General features: G+C 39.3%; 2 protein-coding genes across 8 annotated transcripts in view; both read right to left on the bottom strand.

Moving 5' to 3' along the window:
- The window catches only part of TEK (TEK receptor tyrosine kinase), a 93,993-nt gene extending 84,978 nt beyond the window's left edge, over positions 1-9,015 (bottom strand). Inside the window, exons 1-2 of one of the 2 annotated variants that reach the window (XM_077817728.1) lie at positions 8,979-9,015; positions 5,259-5,328 (exon numbers count right to left, since the gene is read on the bottom strand). The gene's annotated coding sequence lies outside the window, so the exon portion shown is untranslated. Of the gene's footprint in view, positions 1-2,852; positions 2,866-5,258; positions 5,329-8,978 lie in introns of those variants that run through there. The other variant, XM_077817729.1, reaches the window with a different exon arrangement.
- Positions 8,337-20,029, bottom strand: part of IFT74 (intraflagellar transport 74) — a 63,636-nt gene continuing 51,943 nt past the window's right edge. For all 6 annotated transcript variants that reach the window (XM_077817737.1, XM_077817735.1, XM_077817739.1 and 3 more), the window contains 4 exons: positions 18,804-18,967; positions 17,689-17,814; positions 12,474-12,534; positions 8,337-9,184 (listed from right to left, as the gene is read on the bottom strand). In XM_077817737.1, coding sequence (XP_077673863.1) covers positions 9,069-9,184; positions 12,474-12,534; positions 17,689-17,814; positions 18,804-18,967 — 467 coding nt within the window. In that variant the 3' untranslated portion in view covers positions 8,337-9,068. The remainder of the gene's footprint in view (positions 9,185-12,473; positions 12,535-17,688; positions 17,815-18,803; positions 18,968-20,029) is intronic.

The raw sequence follows: 20,029 nt of genomic DNA, 5'->3' as shown, positions 1-20,029 counted from the left end.
GTCAGGAACAATAGTGGCATCCTCCAATAGGCGGAATAGTGCAAATAACAAGCTCTCCACCTATGTACAGCATGTGGAAATTGTCATCCCACCCTCTGCTCAAACTACAGATCTGCTAATTGCTCCAGAGGTCACTTTACGCTTCAGCACTTCAGTGGAGGGCTTTCAGGAGGCAATAGTCTTTCATTTATTTATTTAATCAATCCACTCAGAAGATGCTTACTGCAAGGCATCTACAATACAAACATTAAGGAGAACCCTAACAAAACAACACGTCAAATCCGATACAGACCAAAGCCCAGAGCTCTCTAGCAAACCGCCCCATTACTTCATGTATGTTACTGGAAATTTTTTTTTTTTCATTCCAAGACTGGAAACAGACTCAGAAAATTTGATGTCATAATAAATCACAACAAGATTTGTTTTGACTTCAGCGGAACCTAAATGCCACAGCACTCGAGGGGCCTGGGAGCAAAGTTAACAGCACAAAAAATAAACAAGATAAAAACCTAGAATGTAAAACCACATGAATAGAGGAAAATTAATCATACAAGTGGAGAGGTGGCACTCAGACAAATCAATATAATTGCAAATAAAGAACAATCCTATTTACAACCACTTGACTAGAAATAAACCCAGGTTATTGTATTAGGAGACACTGTAGTCTTGCCAACACCCAGAATCAACAAGGAGTCCAGTGGCACCTTAAAGACTAACAGATTTATTTGAGCATAAGCTTTCATGGGTAAAAACACCCAGAATGACACTTCAAGGGGAACAGAGATATCAGTTCTCAGTCTCCTCTGGGAAGTGAGTTACGGGGCTGATTCTGCTTCCATCTGAAGACATTAGGAAAATTCCCATTGATTTCAATGGGAGTAGGATTGGGTCCCAGGATGTGCTCTTCAAGAGGTTCCCAGATGTCTAGAAATATAGGCAGAATTTGCGCACGTCACATGTTTAGCTTGCAGCGGGCTGGCTCAGAAGTTGTTTCCCTAGAATCATTTATGTTCCCCCATCAAAACAATAAATACAGACCTAGGGTGCAACTCCCTGTGTGCAGTGACCCAGAACAAGGCTTGTGTGCCACTAAAGTCCGTCTTTGAGGGTCCTTCAGTGCTGCATGGACACAGAGGTACATTGCATCATTCCCTTTACTCACAAACCTGAAGTACATCCCTTTTGTTCACACACAGACTCCAATTGTTTGTCAGACTTTACAAAAGTACCGACTAGCCAGCAAACACTCCCCAGTCTTTGAATTCCTGGTTTGAATATCCTCATTATACAGGAAGTTATTTGTTTAATTATTTATTTTCTTTTTATTTAGAATAATAAAAAGTGCACAGGCCAATCTCTGAGCACCTGCCGATTATTTAACATTACAAAATGCAATAGAATCAGCTCACTTCCTTCACCAACCAGAAGTTCATAAGCTAATACTAACAGCCCCTTACACTGGCCTATACCCCAAATCCCCGATACAGCTGATTATGTTTGGCCCACCCTGTATTAAAATTCATTCTGCTCTAGAGGATAAAGTTCCTTATTAAAGAGGAAAAAATCAAAGATGGGCTTGCACCAAAACCCAAACCCACCAAACTCTGTGGATGTCTGAAGTCCGAATCCAGATCCACTATTTACAAAAGGCCCTTCTGTTATAATAAATAAGCTGAACCAAAATCCCAACCCTAAACACCCTCAAACGCTAGGGTTTTTAAAGTCTGGTTGCAAGTCAAAATGCTGTGCATTGAACCCATCACTAGCAGGAACACTGCCTAATTTATTGTCTCACTGTTTCCTTGTACTCCTGTCTGTCATCTGTTGGCTCATGCTTACATTGTAAACTCTTTGGGGGCATGGACCATGTTTTGTTCTTTGTATGTACAGCATCTAGCACAGCGGGGTCATGGTCCATAATGATTGCTACAAGGAGATATGGTAATATGGTAATAATATAAATAATAATCTCTCTTTTTTTGGTCTACTTTGTCAATGTGCTCTGTGTTTTAAGCCATTTCATCCAGGTCCTGACTCCTGAATGAAGTTACCATTGGTCTGTAGCTTATTTCAAGCTAAAATAACCAAATCTCATTCTTCAGGGCACAAACTGATCATTGCCAAGATCAGGAGGGAATTCCATCCTCTCCCCATTTGTAAGGCACTTAGTAGATAAAAAGTACTACATAAGGGCTAAGTATGGTGGATCATGATTATAATACAGCATGCATAATTGGATAGGTCCATTATAAGGGTAATTCACTTTCCTCTGAAGCATTAGGTAATGCCCACTGATCATTCTATCACTGAAATGTAACCATCTCTGGGGTGAAGCATGTCAACTATTTAACAGCATACAGCAACACTATGCGGTAATTTAGAACAGCAAGCAAAGAATATTGTATCCAACTGAAACTGCCAGGGAAGAATGTAACTAGCCAAGTTAGAATCTAACCAAGATACTGGTGCTAACATTCTGACCTGTAAATCTGGTATATTTCAGTTTAAGTTTTTAAAATACAATAATAGTTATTCTGTGAAATAACTGCAGATATCGGTCCTGATTCAGCAGAGCACTTATGCATGTGCTTGAGTTCAAGTCCATCCCTATTTAGAGAAGCATTTACAGATCCTGTCTGTTGATGTGCTTAAGTGCCACTGAAATCAAAGGTAAGCATGTGCTCAAGTGCTTTGCTGAATCAGGGCATTAAAGACACTGCATTATACATGTTGCCCCATTGTTTATCACCATGGATGCATCAAAATAACTTTTGCATGTTTTTTTATCCGCAAATTTCATTTATTACTCACATTAGCTTTCAAAAATGTCTATATTGGTAGAAGTAGGTTACCTTGTCCCTCGTTTTAAACTGATTTATCAAAGATCTCAGTCTGAGTGGGATAGCCATGTCCTTCCAGTTGAAAGCTGTTTTCACTTAGCAGTCTTCCACCTAAAATCTAAAAGAAATTGCTTTGGTGCAAGTCTGTTCTTTCCCTCTTATACCAGCATAACCTATAGGGTCAGATCCTGAGCTGGTGCAAGTCAAAGTAGTTCTGTTGGCTTCAAGATCTGGCCTATATGGCCTATGGATGGTTTCCCAGTCATGGAGTAAAATCCTGCTCTCTCTTCTGTGGTGCGACAAGCTATCTTGCAGCAGAACCAGTGTGGCTTATCTGTGCAGGGGCGGCGGGGGGTGGGAAATGAAGCTTCTATAGGATTCTCTGTGTGATGACGTGCTGAGGGTGGAGATTGTTTACTGGCAAGATCGGAGATCTTCCACTTTATTAATATGTTTGTCCTGACCCATTGCAAAGGGTAGCTTAGGGGTCACTATTCCAGCCATTTGGCTGAAGTAGTAGCCATTGCCCAGCTATGCTGCCAGGGCTGGAGCACCCACAAAAAAAATTTGTGGGTGCTTAGTACTCACCGGCAGCCAAGCTCCCCCTCACCCCCCCAGCACCTCTTGCTCACCGGCGACCCCGCTGATCAACTCCTTGTCCTCCATCCCAGCACCTCCTGCCCGCGGCAATCAGCTTTTCTACCATGTGCAGGAGGTGCTGGGAGGGAGGGGGAAGAGCAGGGGATGAGAGGCTGTCATAAATATAAAGGGAAGGGTAAACCCCTTTGAAATCCCTCCTGGCCAGGGGAAAGCGCCTCTCACCTGTAAAGGGTTAAGAAGCTAAAGGTAACCTCGCTGGCACCTGACCAAAATGACCAATGAGGAGACAAGATACTTTCAAAAGCTGGGAGGAGGGAGAGAAACAAAGGGTCTGTGTGTCTGTCTATATGCTGGTTTCTGCCGGGGATAGACCAGGAATGGAGTCTTAGAACTTTTAGTAAGTAATCTAGCTAGGTATGTGTTAGATTATGATTTCTTTAAATGGCTGAGAAAAGGATTGTGCTGAATAGAATAACTATTTCTGTCTGTGTATCTTTTTTGTAACTTAAGGTTTTGCCTAGAGGGGTTCTCTATGTTTTTTGAATCTAATTACCCTGTAAGATATCTACCATCCTGATTTTACAGGGGGGATTTCTTCATTTCTATTTACTTCTATTTTTATTAAAAGTCTTCTTGTAAGAAACTGAATGCTTTTTCATTGTTCTCAGATCCAAGGGTTTGGGTCTGTGGTCACCTATGCCAATTGGTGAGGCTTTTTATCCAACATTTCCCAGGAAAGGGGGGGTGCAAGTGTTGGGAGGATTGTTCATTGTTCTTAAGATCCAAGGGTCTGGGTCTGTAGTCACCTAGGCAAATTGGTGAGGCTTTTTACCAAACCTTGTCCAGGAAGTGGGGTGCAAGGTTTTGGGAAGTATTTTGGGGGGAAGGACGCGTCCAAACAGCTCTTCCCCAGTAACCAGTATTAGTTTGGTGGTGGTAGCGGCCAGTCCAAGGACAACGGGTGGAATATTTTGTACCTTGGGGAAGTTTTGACCTAAGCTGGTAAAGATAAGCTTAGGAGGTTTTTCATGCAGGTCCCCACATTTGTACCCTAGAGTTCAGAGTGGGGGAGGAACCTTGACAGGGGCTCTTGAGGGAGGGGGCAGAAAGAGGCGGTGGTGGTGGTTTGGGTGGAGTGGGGGCAGGGGTCAAGCACCCCCTGGATAGAGAGGAAGTTGGCGCCTATGCTGGGAAGTAGGGAGAAGATTTTGCCCTAGGTCCTCAGCCTGAGGAGGGAACACCTTTTAAAATGGGGTTACAACCAAATGCTAACTTGTTTTGAGAAATTACAAAGCTTTCTTCTGCCCCAAATTGTCTGTCTGCTCCCCAACATTTCACAGATAAAACTGCCACCTTAGTACAGTAACTCCTCACTTAACATTGTAGTTATGTTCCTGAAAAATGCGACTTTAAGTGAAACAACGTTAAGCGAATCCAATTTCCACATAAGAATTAATGTAAATGGGGGTGGTTAGGTTCCAGGGAAATTTTTTTTTTGCCAGACAAAAGGCATTATATACATTTTAAACAAGCAATTTAATACAGGTATTAAACAGGCTGGCAGCCCCCCTTTTCAACCAGGCTCAACTGGGGATCGCTATTGATTTACATGTAATTTGTGTCTAATTTATTAATCAGCAAGCACCATACATGTGTGCGTAAAGTGAGGCTGTAAAATTAGTTTAAAATCAATGAACAACGTAACCTTTCATGACACATGTTAAGACAACCCTCATATTAACCGGCGTTGACATAACACTACTCATTGAAGGTCTGATCTGGCACTGTGCTGAGTACCTTGTACACCTGTCACTGTACCTGTTCTCTGGATAACACAGCACTTGTCTCCAGGGCAGTCCTTTCATATGTCCCAAATCCACATACAAGCCTAAATGGGGAAAGAAAGAGAAAGGAAGCTATTTCAGAGAACGTACATCTCTCTATCTAAGGAGAAAGGCCTGCAGAAGGCTAGTATCATCTTTGGACTGTATTGTATTAAGTTCATTCTGATTTGTTCATTTCTGAATCCAACTTTTTCTACCCATTGCAACATCCACCCTCCCCCCCCGACAGCTTATCAGCGAGAAAAAAACATACTTCCAAGGAATCCACTCATATCAGATTCTTACAAAGGGATCTCCAATTTTGTGTGTGGTATTTTTTGTTGTTGTTGCTAGTTTGTTGTTTTAAAGGGGTCACCTTGATGTCCTCCCCCCACAAACTACTAAGAGATTATTTTTCTTTCTCCATCTGCCTCATCGAGACCTCTCTCTTAAAATTAAGGTCTAATTACTTGGACTTTTTATTCTTAGGCATTTTACCACAGAAGTTTATTGAAAGGGACTTTAACCTGGAAATTAACCATCTCATGGACCTTAAAACAAAGCATGCCAACATTAAAAAACATGAGTTGAGAAGCTATTAGATTAATAACCACTGGCAGGTAGACTAGGAAGAAATGAGAAAGAATCCGTGTTCTGACTGGAATGATTGTTACACGTGACTAGAACTAAACAAAAGGCTCACACAAAGATACCAAATCTGCCCCAACAGAATGCTAACAGTATGGGGCCTTCTATGTCTTTGCCACTGGTCCAAATCCAGCCAGATTGTGTAAGTAGGGAGGAAAATATATTCTTGAACAATGTGCAACTTTTAGCATGCATTTTGATTCAGCCCTGTTTGCACCCTTTTTTGTTCGCTTCTCTGCAAACATTGGTACGAGCAGTTTTTGTTTGCAGGAACGTTCGGAGAGAACTTGTTTTGTGCAGATGTACTTGGTCTCCCAAGATTACATGTTTATGTTGGTAGTGCTCATCAGGCCAACATGTATCGTCTTCCTGAGCTTGGGAGAGCCAGGAGAGAAAGTAGCTGATTTAAAAAAAAAAAAAACAACCATGTGCTCACCATGAGCAGCAGCAATAAGACCAATAAGACCTTCCTTCAGCAGCAGAAATATTGCTTCCCTGGAGACAATATTACAGCCCCAGAGCAAGGGGCATGCAGCATTGGACAGACACTGAGGAAAGAACAGGGCAAGACCTTCTGGACCCGTCTCCATGCATGGTACAGGCACAGAATAGTTGCCAAAGGGAGGCCCATCAGCTTCACTGCTATGCACCGTCAATCAGGATGGGCACAGGCCAGAATCACAGCTACAGTACCACAGTAGTGGTGGAGTCTTCAAAGCCCATGTTGCCTTTGAGCAGCAGGTATTTTTACATCTGAGCTACCCATACTTCTCCAGAATGTTATGGCCTGTCTTTTGGAAAAGCAGAAAAGGTTTAAAATGTCAATTCCATTGTCTGTTTATCTGCTGCTACCTAGTGTGCTCTCACTGTGAAAGCCTCACATAAAGGTAGATTTGAATTTAGTACCAGACCCTTATGGACATGCCCAGAGAGAGAACCTGTCCTGCTGAAATTACATTTTGATGGTTTAAACAGGATTGTTTTGGTGTGCTGTTTGCTCACCTCTTCTGCATTTGATACTTTATCTAAAAACCTCATTTGGGAAAAATAAAAAGAATTGAGAAGTCGTGACCTAATGGATAGTTCTCTGCCCCTGCATGCAGGAGCCAACAGGGTCAATTCTTTTCTTCTTCAGTCATCAGAGATTAGTTATGGAAGCAGTATATCAAATATGAGGAGACCAGAGCCTTGAGGATAAGGTGTTAAAAGAAGATATGAAGGGGAGGTCCTCAGGAGATGACAATCAGAAGAGCTTCATGGAAAACAAAATAAGAATATAGTACTCAAGCCAGTGTCTGTTTATGATAGAAGTCCTGTGAAGGACAAAACAAAGGCCTCGGAACTTTCCCACCCTGTTTAACAAAATAAGTGCCATGGTATAACAAGGATCCCCGGGAACAGAGTGAAAGGGAATTTCAGGGAGTATGTTTATTCAGTTTGTGGCTTCTTTCCATTGTTAATTAAAATGTGTGGTTGTAGCCAGAGAGAAATTCAGCAGGCAATGTGACTGGCTAAGGAAGATCTGACCTGGGAGGATATTTGACTCCAACTTGATCTCAGCAAATAATGGACTCTCACTGGAAGAGCTGAAACTCTGAGAGGAAGGAAGAGACATTAGTGGGAATTTCCCCTAGATAACAGATTTTGGTTTATAGAAATCCTGTTCTGTCATGTTGTCTAAATATTATAAATAATAAATACAGAGAACAGGAGCATTTACTGAGCTGAGTTTGGAAACCATAGTCCTTCCAAGAATCTTCTCGTGTAACTTTTCTTCATGCTGAAGATAACATGTTTAGTCACAGATTCAGAGACATTAAGAAACGGAAAAGACCTAATTAGGTCATGCCATGCCCATGGCATATTTCCTAATTCTCTATCCAGGCTAGTTTTATAAGGCACAAGTGACAGGGTCTTTAACTCTTCCTTTGGATTCCTTCCTATTCTGTGACAGCAGAATAATTACTAACCCCGCCTCTGCTGTTTTTGATAAAAGATCAGCTGAGTCTGACCAGGAGCCTTGTCTACATTTAGCTCTCTGCAAGCTACAGTACCTGCTTTTGGCTGGCCAGGAAACAGCCTGACTAACTTGACCTCCCAGGTGGAGGAAAGGTAATAAGAAATAGATAATTATACTGTAGGTAGGAAAAGAAGAAAATAACTAAGGGGAAATAACAACAGCAATGTTGTTGTTATTTTAAGGGATCCTGGAATGCCTTCAGTCCAAACCATACAGAATAATTTAACAGTAAAAAATAGGATTAAAAAAGTACTGACAGATATAGCCACATAGAATTCTCTATTTCACACATTCTTCTGATCACATTGGAGCTGCTTGTTGCTGTGACATGACAGGGGGGCATGAAACTTGAGACAGAGAATCCTACAAGACATCATCTTCAGAAAAAGAAGAATTATGAATAACTTTCGTTTTTTATTTCTTTATTGGTGAAAAACAAAACTACACAAAGTCAGCATGGAGAAAAAAAACTTTCCTTAGCTAAGTTTTTATTAGAATCTCCACTATACATTTCTCCTTATATAATAACCTTAACCAAATATCACATTTAATAATGAGATGCTCTAGTAATTATATTGTCTTTTACAGAAATGAAAATACAATGAAAGAGCCTTAAAATGCATTAGCCCTACATTTTGTTTCCTCGGCTGGTGTGGGAGAGCTATGCTGATTCACACCAGCTGAGGATCTGGTCTGCTATCTTCATTAGGTTTAAGACAATTGTTTACCAACAACAAAGGGCCAAATGTTCAGTCCTGACTGAGGCAAAATTCCCATTCTTTTCTGTGTGTGGTTTGCCTGAGTAATGATTACAGTACTGATCCCCAATGGTTTTGCTTGAGTAAGGATTGCAGGGTTGGGCCCCAAATAGTTAACTTTGTAGAGCAAACTATATTTTCATATCCAGAGTGGGTATCCAGTGGGCTCACTTTAAATGTCTTTTCTGGCTTTAAAGCTTTCAGAGATATTATCTATATTTAAAATGAAGAAAACTGCTGAAACCACTACTCTCTCAGGAACTTGGAGGAATTTTTTGAATGCACCTACTGTGCTTTCAGCTCAGCAGTTCAGAGTCCTACAGTGCTTGTGGACATCTCCTATTGTTGGTCCACTGGAGCAGGAAGGAAGCGCCTGGGTTCAGTTCCTGGTGTTCTGTAAAGCCTCTATGAGAGTTTTGTTATATTCTGCAATTTGCTTACTCACGTTCTTCATTACTGGCTGGTAGTCACTCTCCTGACTTTTTGTTGCTATGACTGATTAAAAGAGTTAAGGACAGTAACTAGTAAGAAAAATACTAACCTAATTAGAGATCATAAGGGAATTAGATTACAAGAAGTCTCCTTCTAGAAAAATTGTCAAGGCTTGCAGATAACGGAAAAGCACCACTTGTATCTAAAGAACTACGCCGCTTTAACAGGTTAGCCATTGTATCACAATAAGGGCTACATAGAATCACAGAATATCAGGGTTGGAAGGGACCTAAGGAGGTCATCTAGTCCAACCCCCTGCTCAAAGAAGGACCAATCCCCAATTTTTGCCCCAGATCCCTAAATGGCCCCCTTAAGGACTGAACTCACAACCCTGGGTTTAGCAGGCTAATGCTCAAACCACTGAGCTATCCCTCCCTCCCTTGTCTATGAGGTGTGTTGGCCCATGAAAAGGAATATAAATTCTAGTGCCCACTAGTGTATTGAGCATTACGGGTAGATTACAGTGAGCAGCAGCCTCTAGGCTCTAGTGTTTCAAACAGCACTTCATTAACGCACACTAGGGAACTTTGTGTGTGCGCCAGCGGGGTCCACACAAGCCACTTAGGGTGCGTCTACACAGTGAGAAGCACCAAGTCTCAGAGGCCAGGTCAACAGACTTGGGCTCATGCTATGGTGCTAAAAACAGCTGTGTAGATATTGCAGCGCAGGTTGGAGCTCAGGCTCTGAAGCCCGTCTCCCTCCATCCTTTCAGCTCAAGCCTGAACATCTACATAGCTGTTCTGAGCACTGTTTAGACAAGTCCAAAATGTGCTGGAAAAGTTACTGAAGTATCTTTTATTCTCTATATGTATTGCTTCTGCAGGTCCATGCTGGGAGACTGTACTCACTGTCACATGGTGAATGAATCCATTTCAAAGCAGTTAACTGTTGTGGGAGGGTGGGCATGTCCCAGCATTCCAGAACCAAGGATATAAAAGCCCCTATTCTGACAACTGTTCCTTCTCTGTCTGTCAGGCCGAGCAGACAGGAAACTCAATCCCTCTTTGTTTTGGGATCTGTGCTTGGACACTTGGTATACTGTCTGACTTAGAAGCAGTTTCTAGCAGTAAGGTTATAGTTAGAGGTTTGCATGTGGTTTTTTTAATTTTGCATTTGGACATTTCCTGATAGTTAGCTTCTTTCTTCCATGGCAGATGGTTAAAGATGTCAGGGTCCAAGATTTCTTGTCTTGACAAAAATATCCCTGTGGAGGAAAGGATCCCAAACCCAATCATGTAATGACAGGAGGCTCTCCTGGATCTTAGCCTAAGAAGTCCCAGGATCTGATCAGGGAATGACCAGCCATGTTGTGCTGGGAGGCTCTTCTGGGTCTAAGCCCACCAGCAGAAGTTCTCTCACCTGTCAGTACAGGAGATCATAATGTCCTTTGCCCATGAGCAGAGCAGGCACTCCTCTATTAGTCTGGGGGTTTCTTGGTTCAACCTGATTCTACTCCTTAGGAGGACATCCTAAGAACAACAGGAAGCACAGGGGAAAACAAAAATAGGACCCATTGCCATGTGGTAGGGAACTTAATTTCACAGGAGGCATCTGCAGAGGTAATTGTCATTAGTAATAATATTTAGATCTTGTATATGAAGGAGAATTAAACTTTATTGGAAACTAATCCTTTATCGATTGTATTCAAGCACAGAAAGCAAGCACATGGTTCACTGAGGTATCATTTTACTGCATATCAGGTTTTTTAAAAAATAATTGAGTTTAATGGTAATCACAATTTTTCTCCACACAATAATTTGAATTTGATAGCAAGGACTTTTTAAAAAAATAAAACACGACAACCAATTTGTGGAATTCATTGTATAATTGTGATCGAGGAGGATTTAAATAAAAGGACTAGACGCTAGTTGACTAAAGAGATCTGTTACAATAGATAGGATAAAAAAAATTTTTTTAAATGGAATATAAACTTTCTTGCAATGGGGCATAAGTCAACTACAAAGGACCGGTCTACACTACAAAGTTAGGTTGGCTTAAAATTAACTATGTTGTTCAGGGCTGTGAAAAATTTCATGCCTTGTGCAATGTAATTAAGCCAGCCTAAGTGTAGACACCACTAACAGAAGAATTCTTCGTCGAGCTACCTACCACCTCTCGGAGAGGTGAATTTACTACAACAATGGAAAAACTCCTTCCATAGTTGTAGTATTAAGTCTCTACACTACAGTGCTACAGCAGCGCAGCCTCAGCTGTACCATTTTTAGTGTAGACATGTCCTAATTGACACGGGTTAGGAAGGAATTTCTCCTGTGAGCAGGTTATTACATAATTGTCCATTACAGGTTTTCTTGTACTTTCTTCTGAAACATCTAGCATTGTCCACCATCTGCGACAGGACACTGGACTAGACCACTGGTCTGATTGAGTACTGAAGTTTCTATGTACCTACAATATTTTGAGCTGTAATGGTATAACAATGATCTCACTGCATCCCTAATTTGTCAGTGCTACTGTTTTTAGGTCATTTTGTAAGAAGGGAGTTTACTTTAGTAACATTTTAGTCCCTGGATAATAAAATTAATATACGATTATGCACAATTCAGATCTCTGCAATAACTAGGGACAGTAGCGCAAGTTAAGGACAAAATGTCAGCTCTCATTTAGAATGGCTATGCTTTTGTTAGTTTAAAAACCTATTTAAAAACTATTTTATGGCAGTTCTTTGCAATGAATGTTCTTTGAAAGTGTCATTACCACTAGCTTTTGGGAAGTTTTCCTCAATATGTGGGGATCTAATTCTGCTCTCACATAAGCAACTCTCATTGCGTTTAATAAGCACCTAAAAGCAATATTTGGCCCTTTGTGGGTTTTGTTTGCTGTGTTTTACATACTGTAAAATGTCATGCATAGTTATGGAGCTATATACATTGAAAAAAAAATCATTGCCTTTGCTGGAAAGCTAAGTATAAGAATGGGCTGGTGTAAGAATAATCACTGAAGAAAACCTATGGGTGAAAAGTATGCCCTAGGATAAACCCAAGAGTACAGGAGAAAGTATATGCTGTGTACAGCTGGTCTTTTAGTGATTAAATAAAAATACTGGAAGCTTGGAATACTATATGGAGTCATTTAATGCTGGAGGTTGCCTAATGAGTTGCAGGTTTCATTGTATATAAGAGTCTACCCATCCAACAAACATTTGCAAGACCCCTTATCCCCCTTCCCCACGCCACTGTAAAACTGTCCTGATTGACTTTGCTTTTGGGAGGAAAAGGTTTTAGTCAATTACTATACTATATTAATTGTCAGCATTTTTTTAAAAAAAGGATACATTCTTTCATCACAAAGTTATTTTGCTCATGGTGCTGCCACTTCCTTTCCAAATTTGTAAGCTGAAAACACAAAAAGAAAATGTTAAGAACAGCCACAAATGAAAACAGACACATACCCATTTATACGGAAAAAAAACCCCCAAGTTGTCTTATCAATACCTCACATTCTATCAAACTGATAAGATTGTGGTTACAACACAAGAAAACTAGACGATAAATAATTGGGAAGGATTTTTTAAATATCCCATAATATATATGTATGTAAATGTACCCCTCACATAGCTACTGCTCTGCTGTTGGCACAAAAATGAAAATACTGAATATAACTGGTATGGAACATGAAAAACTGAATGATTATTTGAGATTGTCATCTCTGAACAATCATAAAAGCGTCACAGAAAAGATGAACCCGGGAGGAAGATATGAATTCTTATCTTTTCATATCACTGAAAGATGATGTTTGCAAAATCACCACTGATACAATATATCGCAACACTGTCTTGGACCCTACAGCAGTACAGAAAAAACTTCCTTATTTCCATAGCTGAGTTTCCTGTCTGATGCCAGAAGCTGTGATAAGAGCAGAGCTGTAGTGAGAAGATTGTAAGACTGTGGGTTATATGTTGGCACTTCTTCAATACTTTCAGCATCAACAGGAAGCTAATGTGGATATTATATTATATTCCTCACAATACAATTTTATAATATTAAATTGTTTTTCTGATGCTACTATTCAAGGTTTTTTGTTTCAAGGTATGTAGACCCTTTTAAAGGTATTTTTAAAAATAAAGGTTGAAAATCATCCTTTTAAAACCAAATTTTAAAGGAAAGCCACCAATATCGATATGTTTGAGGTTGAAAATCGTGCTGAATGATTGAAAATAGATGCTGTGTTAGAGCTTTCCCTACCCTGTACCAAAATTATCTTTATAATGAAAAAAAAATCTATCCATATACCACATCCTTTTTATCCCTAGTTCAAAGCAAACATGAATTCTGCTGTTTGTGTAAGTTATGAAAAAAGATATTTGTGATCAATTACATTCCACATCCACTATGGGTGCTGCTAAATGCAATATACCTAGTAAAGGCACCTGAATTTGAAATATTGTATAATAGAGATTGAAGCAAATGATCAGCACTTTTTTTATATAGCTTCTTGTACAATGAACTCCACTTAGTAAAACACTTTTAAGGCCAGTGTTTTCAATCTTATCAATGGTAAAGCTCTCAAGTCATATAAAGCCTGTCTACATTTCTGTGTGATTGATATATAAAAAGGATGTACGCTGTACATCAATAGCTATGCAGACTGGCAAAATGGCTAATCAGTCATCTTGGGATCTCACTTTTCTTCAAGCTAAGTTCCTTTAGAATATGATAATTACGTTGAAGGAGAAATTCTTATTGATGGAAGAGAACATAAGCATTCTTATATATAATGCTGAAACAAAAGAGTTGCAGCTAATCAGAGTGCAGGGATGCTGTACAGTTACTGATGGCTGCACACTTTTATCCCAATTAAACAGCCGTCTGAACCCTGACTGGTTGTCAGTGGGCAAATTACATAATCAATATGGACGAGATCGGATAGCCTTACTCAACAGCACCCAGAGTAGTCCTATTAAAGTGTTTCAGTTTGAATACTGCCCCGTGCTCTGACTAGTTGGCAGACACTAGACAAGAGTTTGTAGATTTGCATAATCACTGAATAGTTATTTCTACTTTATATATTCAATTCTCTCTATTCTAATTAGTTCATATATTCAGAATTTAAATTGTTTCCCAACAATAAAGGTGACATCTCAGCTTCTCAATCCCTGAAGCTGAAGCAGAAAAATTTACATGAAAGTGAGGGAAAAAAAAAACAAACAACAACAAAAACGCGCACACACACACCAACCCCAAAACACAATAAGAATGTGGCTGGAAGAGAAATCAGTTCTCATCCTCTCTTTGTCTCTCCCTCTTTCTCTTAAAGCTGATCTGTTTTCCTCCTATCTCTACAGTCAGTAAAGGTCTTGTTGCCAAAATGATAATTTGTATATAGTATGTATATTGGAAGACTCCATGTTGGTGGAGAGTTTAAAAGCCTCTTCCCTTCTGATCTACTTTTGAAACACAATGTAAATAAAAAAATGAATATGAAAGTTATTGTGGGGGAAAGAAACCTTGCTGGCCTGTAGGAAGGGGAAGGAAAAGCAAAAAAAGAAAAGTCAAGTACAGGAGTACTTGTGGCACCTTAGAGACTAACAAATTTATTTGAGCATAAGCTTTCGTCGACTACAGCCCACTTCATCGGATGCACAGAATGGAACATATAGTAAGAAGATATATAAATGAAAACATGAAAAAGTGGAGTAAGAGGCTAATTAATTAAGATGAGCTATTATCAGCAGGAGAAAAAACACTTTTGTAGTGATAATCAAGTTAACAAGAAGGTGTGAGGATACTTAACATGGGGAAATAGATTCAATATGTGTAATGACCCAGTCACTCACAGTCTCTATTCAAACCCAAGTTAATGGTATCTAGTTTGCATATTAATTCAAGCTCAGCAGTTTCTCGTTGGAGTCTGTTTTTGAAGCTTTTCTGTTGCAAAATTGCCACCTTTAAGTCGGTTACTGAGTGGCCAGAGAGGCAGAAGTGTTCTCCTACCGGTTTTTGAATGTTATGATTCCCAACGTCAGATTTGTGTCCATTTATTCTTTTGCGCAGAGACGGTCCAGTTTGGCCAACGTACATGGCAGAGGGGCATTGCTGGCACACATCACATTGGTAGATGTGCATGTGAACGAGCCCCTGATGGTGTGGCTAATGTGATTAGGTCCTATGATGGTGTCACTTGAATAAATACGTGGACAGAATTGGCATTGGACTTTGTTGCAAGGGTAGGTTCCTGGGTTACTGTTTTTGTTGTGTGGTTGCTGGAGAGTATTTGCTTCAGGTTGGGGGGCTGTCTGTAAGCAAGGACTGGTCTGTCTCCCAAGATCTGGGGGAGCGAGGGATCATTTTTCAGGATAGGTTGTAGATCTCTGATGATGGCTGGAGAGGTTTTAGTTGGGGGCTGAAGGTGAAAGCTAGTGGCGTTCTGTTATTTTCTTTGTTGGGCCTGTCCTGTAGTAGGTGATTTCTGGGTACTCTTCTGGCTCTGTCAATCTGTTTTTTCACTTCAGCAGGTGGGTATTGTAGTTTTAAGAATGCTTGATAGAGATCTTGTAGGTGTTTGTCTCTGTCTGAGGGATTGGAGCAAATACGGTTGTATCTTAGAGCTTGGCTGTAGACAATGGATCATGTGGTGTGTCCTGGATGGAAACTGGAGGCATGTAGGTGAGAGGGCTTATAAACTGCATTTCAAAGCAAAAAAATTACCTTTTGCCAGTTCGATTTCTGTAGTTTCTCCACTTTCATTTAAAAAACAACGTTTCATAAAAAAAATTTTGAATGGTTACGCTGATTGTTTAAAAGGTTCTTCTGAATATAGTAATAACCTTATTCTATTCTCCTCAACATTTGAGCTCATTCAGCCTAGGATACAGATATTAAATGGGAATGACCCTCAAGTGATAATGTTATGCCTGTGTTTATTAGGCTTTAAGTCAGAAGGCAAAAGGCAACTACGATACAAGCTACAGATACAATATTGCACTGAAATACAGATCAGAAGAATCACAGGACTTTAAATAAACTAACATTGCATGTCTCTATTTTTCAGATTCCTCTGAAAAGGCAGGTCAAACCAAATAATACAAGAACACACCCCAAAAAGAAAAAGATGGGAAAATTTAAGAAATGCAAACAATTTTAATGCACTAGCCTTTTGTGTTTATAATCCTGGGTTCAAATTTGGTTTTAATTAAAATATTTTTAATCCTAAAGTCTTCAATCGGGCAAGACTATAATCTGAGAAAGAACCATAGGATTTGACCCAATATTTGTGCCAAATAAAAATTTCTGTTTGGAATGCAGGTGGAGAGGAATCTAGATCATTATCCTGAATCTGTGTTGGCTCTACAATGGTAACAGAAGAAAAAAGTAATAAAATTGTGAGTCTGACTACAGGTGAGGAGAACACCTATTGAGTAAAAAGAGGTTAAAAAAAAGCGCAGAGTAATGTTTCTGATCATCAGCACGTTTTAAATGTTGCCAACATACAAAACATAAAAGACATGTTCTCTGCCACAAAAGCTTACATTCTAATTATGCAGACCACACAGTACAAATACATAAATGCAAAAGATGACCAGATGACAGTCTAGACTGTCCAAAGTACAGTTGTTTTATAGCATGAAGTACACGCTTCTTTCTCTTGTGGTTTGTCAATGAAAGACTACACAAGAGTAGCTGGTCGGAAGAGGGATTTTACTAAAGAGAGGTATAAACTGGTGGAGTTTCAACTCAGGTACAAACACAAGCTACATACTCATTACAAAATCAAAAATTCATCCTTCCTTAAATCTATTTTTATTAACTAAAAGATACTACATAAAACTGAGCCTTTGTCTTCTCCCTAGGCTAGAACACTCCTAGGATACTTGCTCTCAGAAACAGCATGTCCCATTATGGCTGATGGGGTTCATCCTTGGTACTGCTAAACAATTACAATGTTTATCCTAGGATCCTAAAAATATTTCTTAAGTGTGATTTAGTGTTTTTGCCTTTGGAGTACAATAAATTGTTCCAAAAGGTTGGTATTTTCTATAAGTTAAATAGGGGAGGATGCCCCTAACAAGAACTTTTATCTCCCCTCTCTAAATTGCTCAGTATTTTATAGGCTGGGGAAAACATATTGCCATGTTTTCCCCAGCCCAGGACTCTGCACCTGCCAGTCCAGCCCTGAGACAAACCAAGCCTGATCCTGAGCTCCTGCAGTAGCACCAGGAAGGCTGGAGAGGAAAAATGAGGACTTTGAACAAAACCAAAATGAGTATTTAACAAAGGATTTGCAAATTTTTGACATAAGACTGGTCTCAACAAGCTTGAAATCGTTGGCTTTCAATAGATTGATTGGGGGAGGGGGGTTTGTTAACATCCAGTTGAACAAACTAGAGGATTTGGGCATGGAATTCCAATATGCAGCTTTGAAAACTTACTCCAGAGTCTATACATTCCTCTAAAAAACCCTAACTGATTCATTCAAATATAGTTTCATATATTTGAGAAACTCAAGACCTGCAATGAAACAACTGAACAGACACCTATTTTCAACTATACCTGGGAATGGGTCTCATTCTCCTCAAGTTGTGTCTTTAGTATTTCATACTCTGCATTCAGTTGTTCCATTATTTTCTTGAAGGCATCTCTACGTTTTACCAACCTTTCTTTCTCCTCGTGGAGTTTCTAGAGGAAGAAAAGCAAAATGGATCAAACTGGCCTTAAGGCATTGCGCTTCCATTAAAACTGCCAATTCCTTTGAATCTAAGGATTTCTAATACACTCATCACCATAGTGATCTCCTACTCTCCCACAGGTATTCATTCAAATTTACTTTGGACTGGTGTTCCCAACTGTTCGACTGTTTTCAATTTAACTTTCCAGGAGCTACTTTCTTTTTCCACCCCCTAAACAAGAAGGTATTCAGAACTTGTTCTACAAATATCACAAAAACTACACAAATACTTAGCATGAGAAGTTGCATTTAATACCTGTGAACAAGATGTAGCCATTAAAATGCATACTTGGTGATGTGAAATGAGGCACAAATGTCCACAGTCTCTTTCATATTAATTCTAGAAACGAGGTCATGACAGCATGGAATTATTCTGAACAGAGCACTGGCCTGAAGCTCAGGAGACCTGGGCTCTATTCTTGATTCTGCCAATGGCCTGTTAAGTGAGTGGGGACTAGTCACTTCAACTCTCTGTGCCACAACTTCCCCATCTGTAAATTGGGGATAATGATACTAACCTCATTGGTAAAGCAATTTGAGATCTATTGATGAAAAGAGCTAAATAAGAGTTAGGTATTATTATTATTATTGTTGTTATTACTATGTCAAATATAATGGTGAATTTTGTGTCATTTGTTTCAAGCCTTCAAACAAACAAATTACTTCCCAACACTGTTTTGAAAACAAAGATATAAACCAGACTCTGTCTGAACATAGCATGACAAATATCAGCCTTCGAATATTAATGGCTGAGTTCTGAACAAAAGCAATGTTGTTATTATTATTATTTGTATTGTGCTACCACCTAAGAGTCTCAGTCACGACCTAGGGCTCCATTGTGCTAGGTGCTGTACAGACACGGAACAGAAAGGTGTTCTCTTCCCAAAGAACTTAAAATATAAGTAATCTAGGTAATGCTACCAGATACTGCTGTTATCACCTTTTTCTTCTCTTCTCCTGACGCTTTCAGAGCCGGCAAATTATTGTACATCTCCAAGTCCTTTGTCATCTGTTCAATTTTTATTTTGAGAGAAGCCTGTTCATCAACCATCTTACCCTCCAACAATTCCATTTTCTGCAGGTCCATTCGCAGTCTTTGACTATCTGGAACATAGGGAACAAATGTTATAAGCAACAGTAACTTTTCTTCATGATAGTATTAGCCAATGCACAAAGATTTAACTCTCAGTTTTCCATTACACAATGCGCCAGCCAAATCCTGCTTGCCTTATTCACATTGATACCAAGGGACTATTCATGAGAATAAAGTAATCAGGATTTGGCCCAACACACAGTGCCATTTGTCAAAAGATATTATACAATTATTACAGATACTGAAGACTAGAGAGTCTAAGTCTAAGGAAACACAGTGGTGATCTGGGATACTACAGCGTGGTAATTCCATTCTGCTTTTGTTAATATTTACTTCCTTGTCAATTTCAGGTTTCACTGTACCAGCACATCAGTACAAAATGTTGGTTGCAAACAATACAGGTGCCTGTTTATTTTTAAACTGTTTCCATTCAATTTTTTAAATCATATAAATATTTGTTTTCATTTTTGAAAGTGTCTTGTTTTTAGAATACTAAATTTAGGGTCAAATTGGCCCTGGACACTGGCTTTATAAATGAGGAACCATTACAAAGCCTTAGAATAATAAAAATTGGTATATGTCACGGCTGAAAAGATCATAATGCACTGGAATACGGTGTTCAATTCTGATCATCACACCTCAAAAAGGATAAAACAGAATTAGAGGGGATTCAAATATAGGTGAGCAGAAGGATCAGAGCCATGGAAAAAAAGTCTCAAATGAAGAGAGATGTAAGGGACTGTTTACTTTAGAGAGGAGATGAATAAGAGGGACATGACAATGGTATACAAAATAATGAATGGTGTAGAGAAGGTAGATTGGGAACTTGCTTAATCACATACTTAGCACTAAACGCTATAAATGATTATTAAAAACGACCTTTAAAACATGAACTGCTTACAATCATTAGATGAAAATATCTGTAGAAGTAGTTTTGCATTTTCTTAAAATGGAAATGCGTATGTAAGATTTTTGCTTTTAATTAAAAATAAAACAGATACAGGACCAACTAAAATTCATTTTTGGTGGATAAAAGTATCAAAAAACCGTAAAAACGTTGGAAAAAGATTCCT

Source organism: Eretmochelys imbricata, chromosome 5, assembly GCF_965152235.1.
Source record: "Eretmochelys imbricata isolate rEreImb1 chromosome 5, rEreImb1.hap1, whole genome shotgun sequence".
NCBI lineage: Eukaryota > Metazoa > Chordata > Testudines > Cheloniidae > Eretmochelys > Eretmochelys imbricata.
This window is presented reverse-complemented; position numbering and strand designations above follow the sequence as displayed.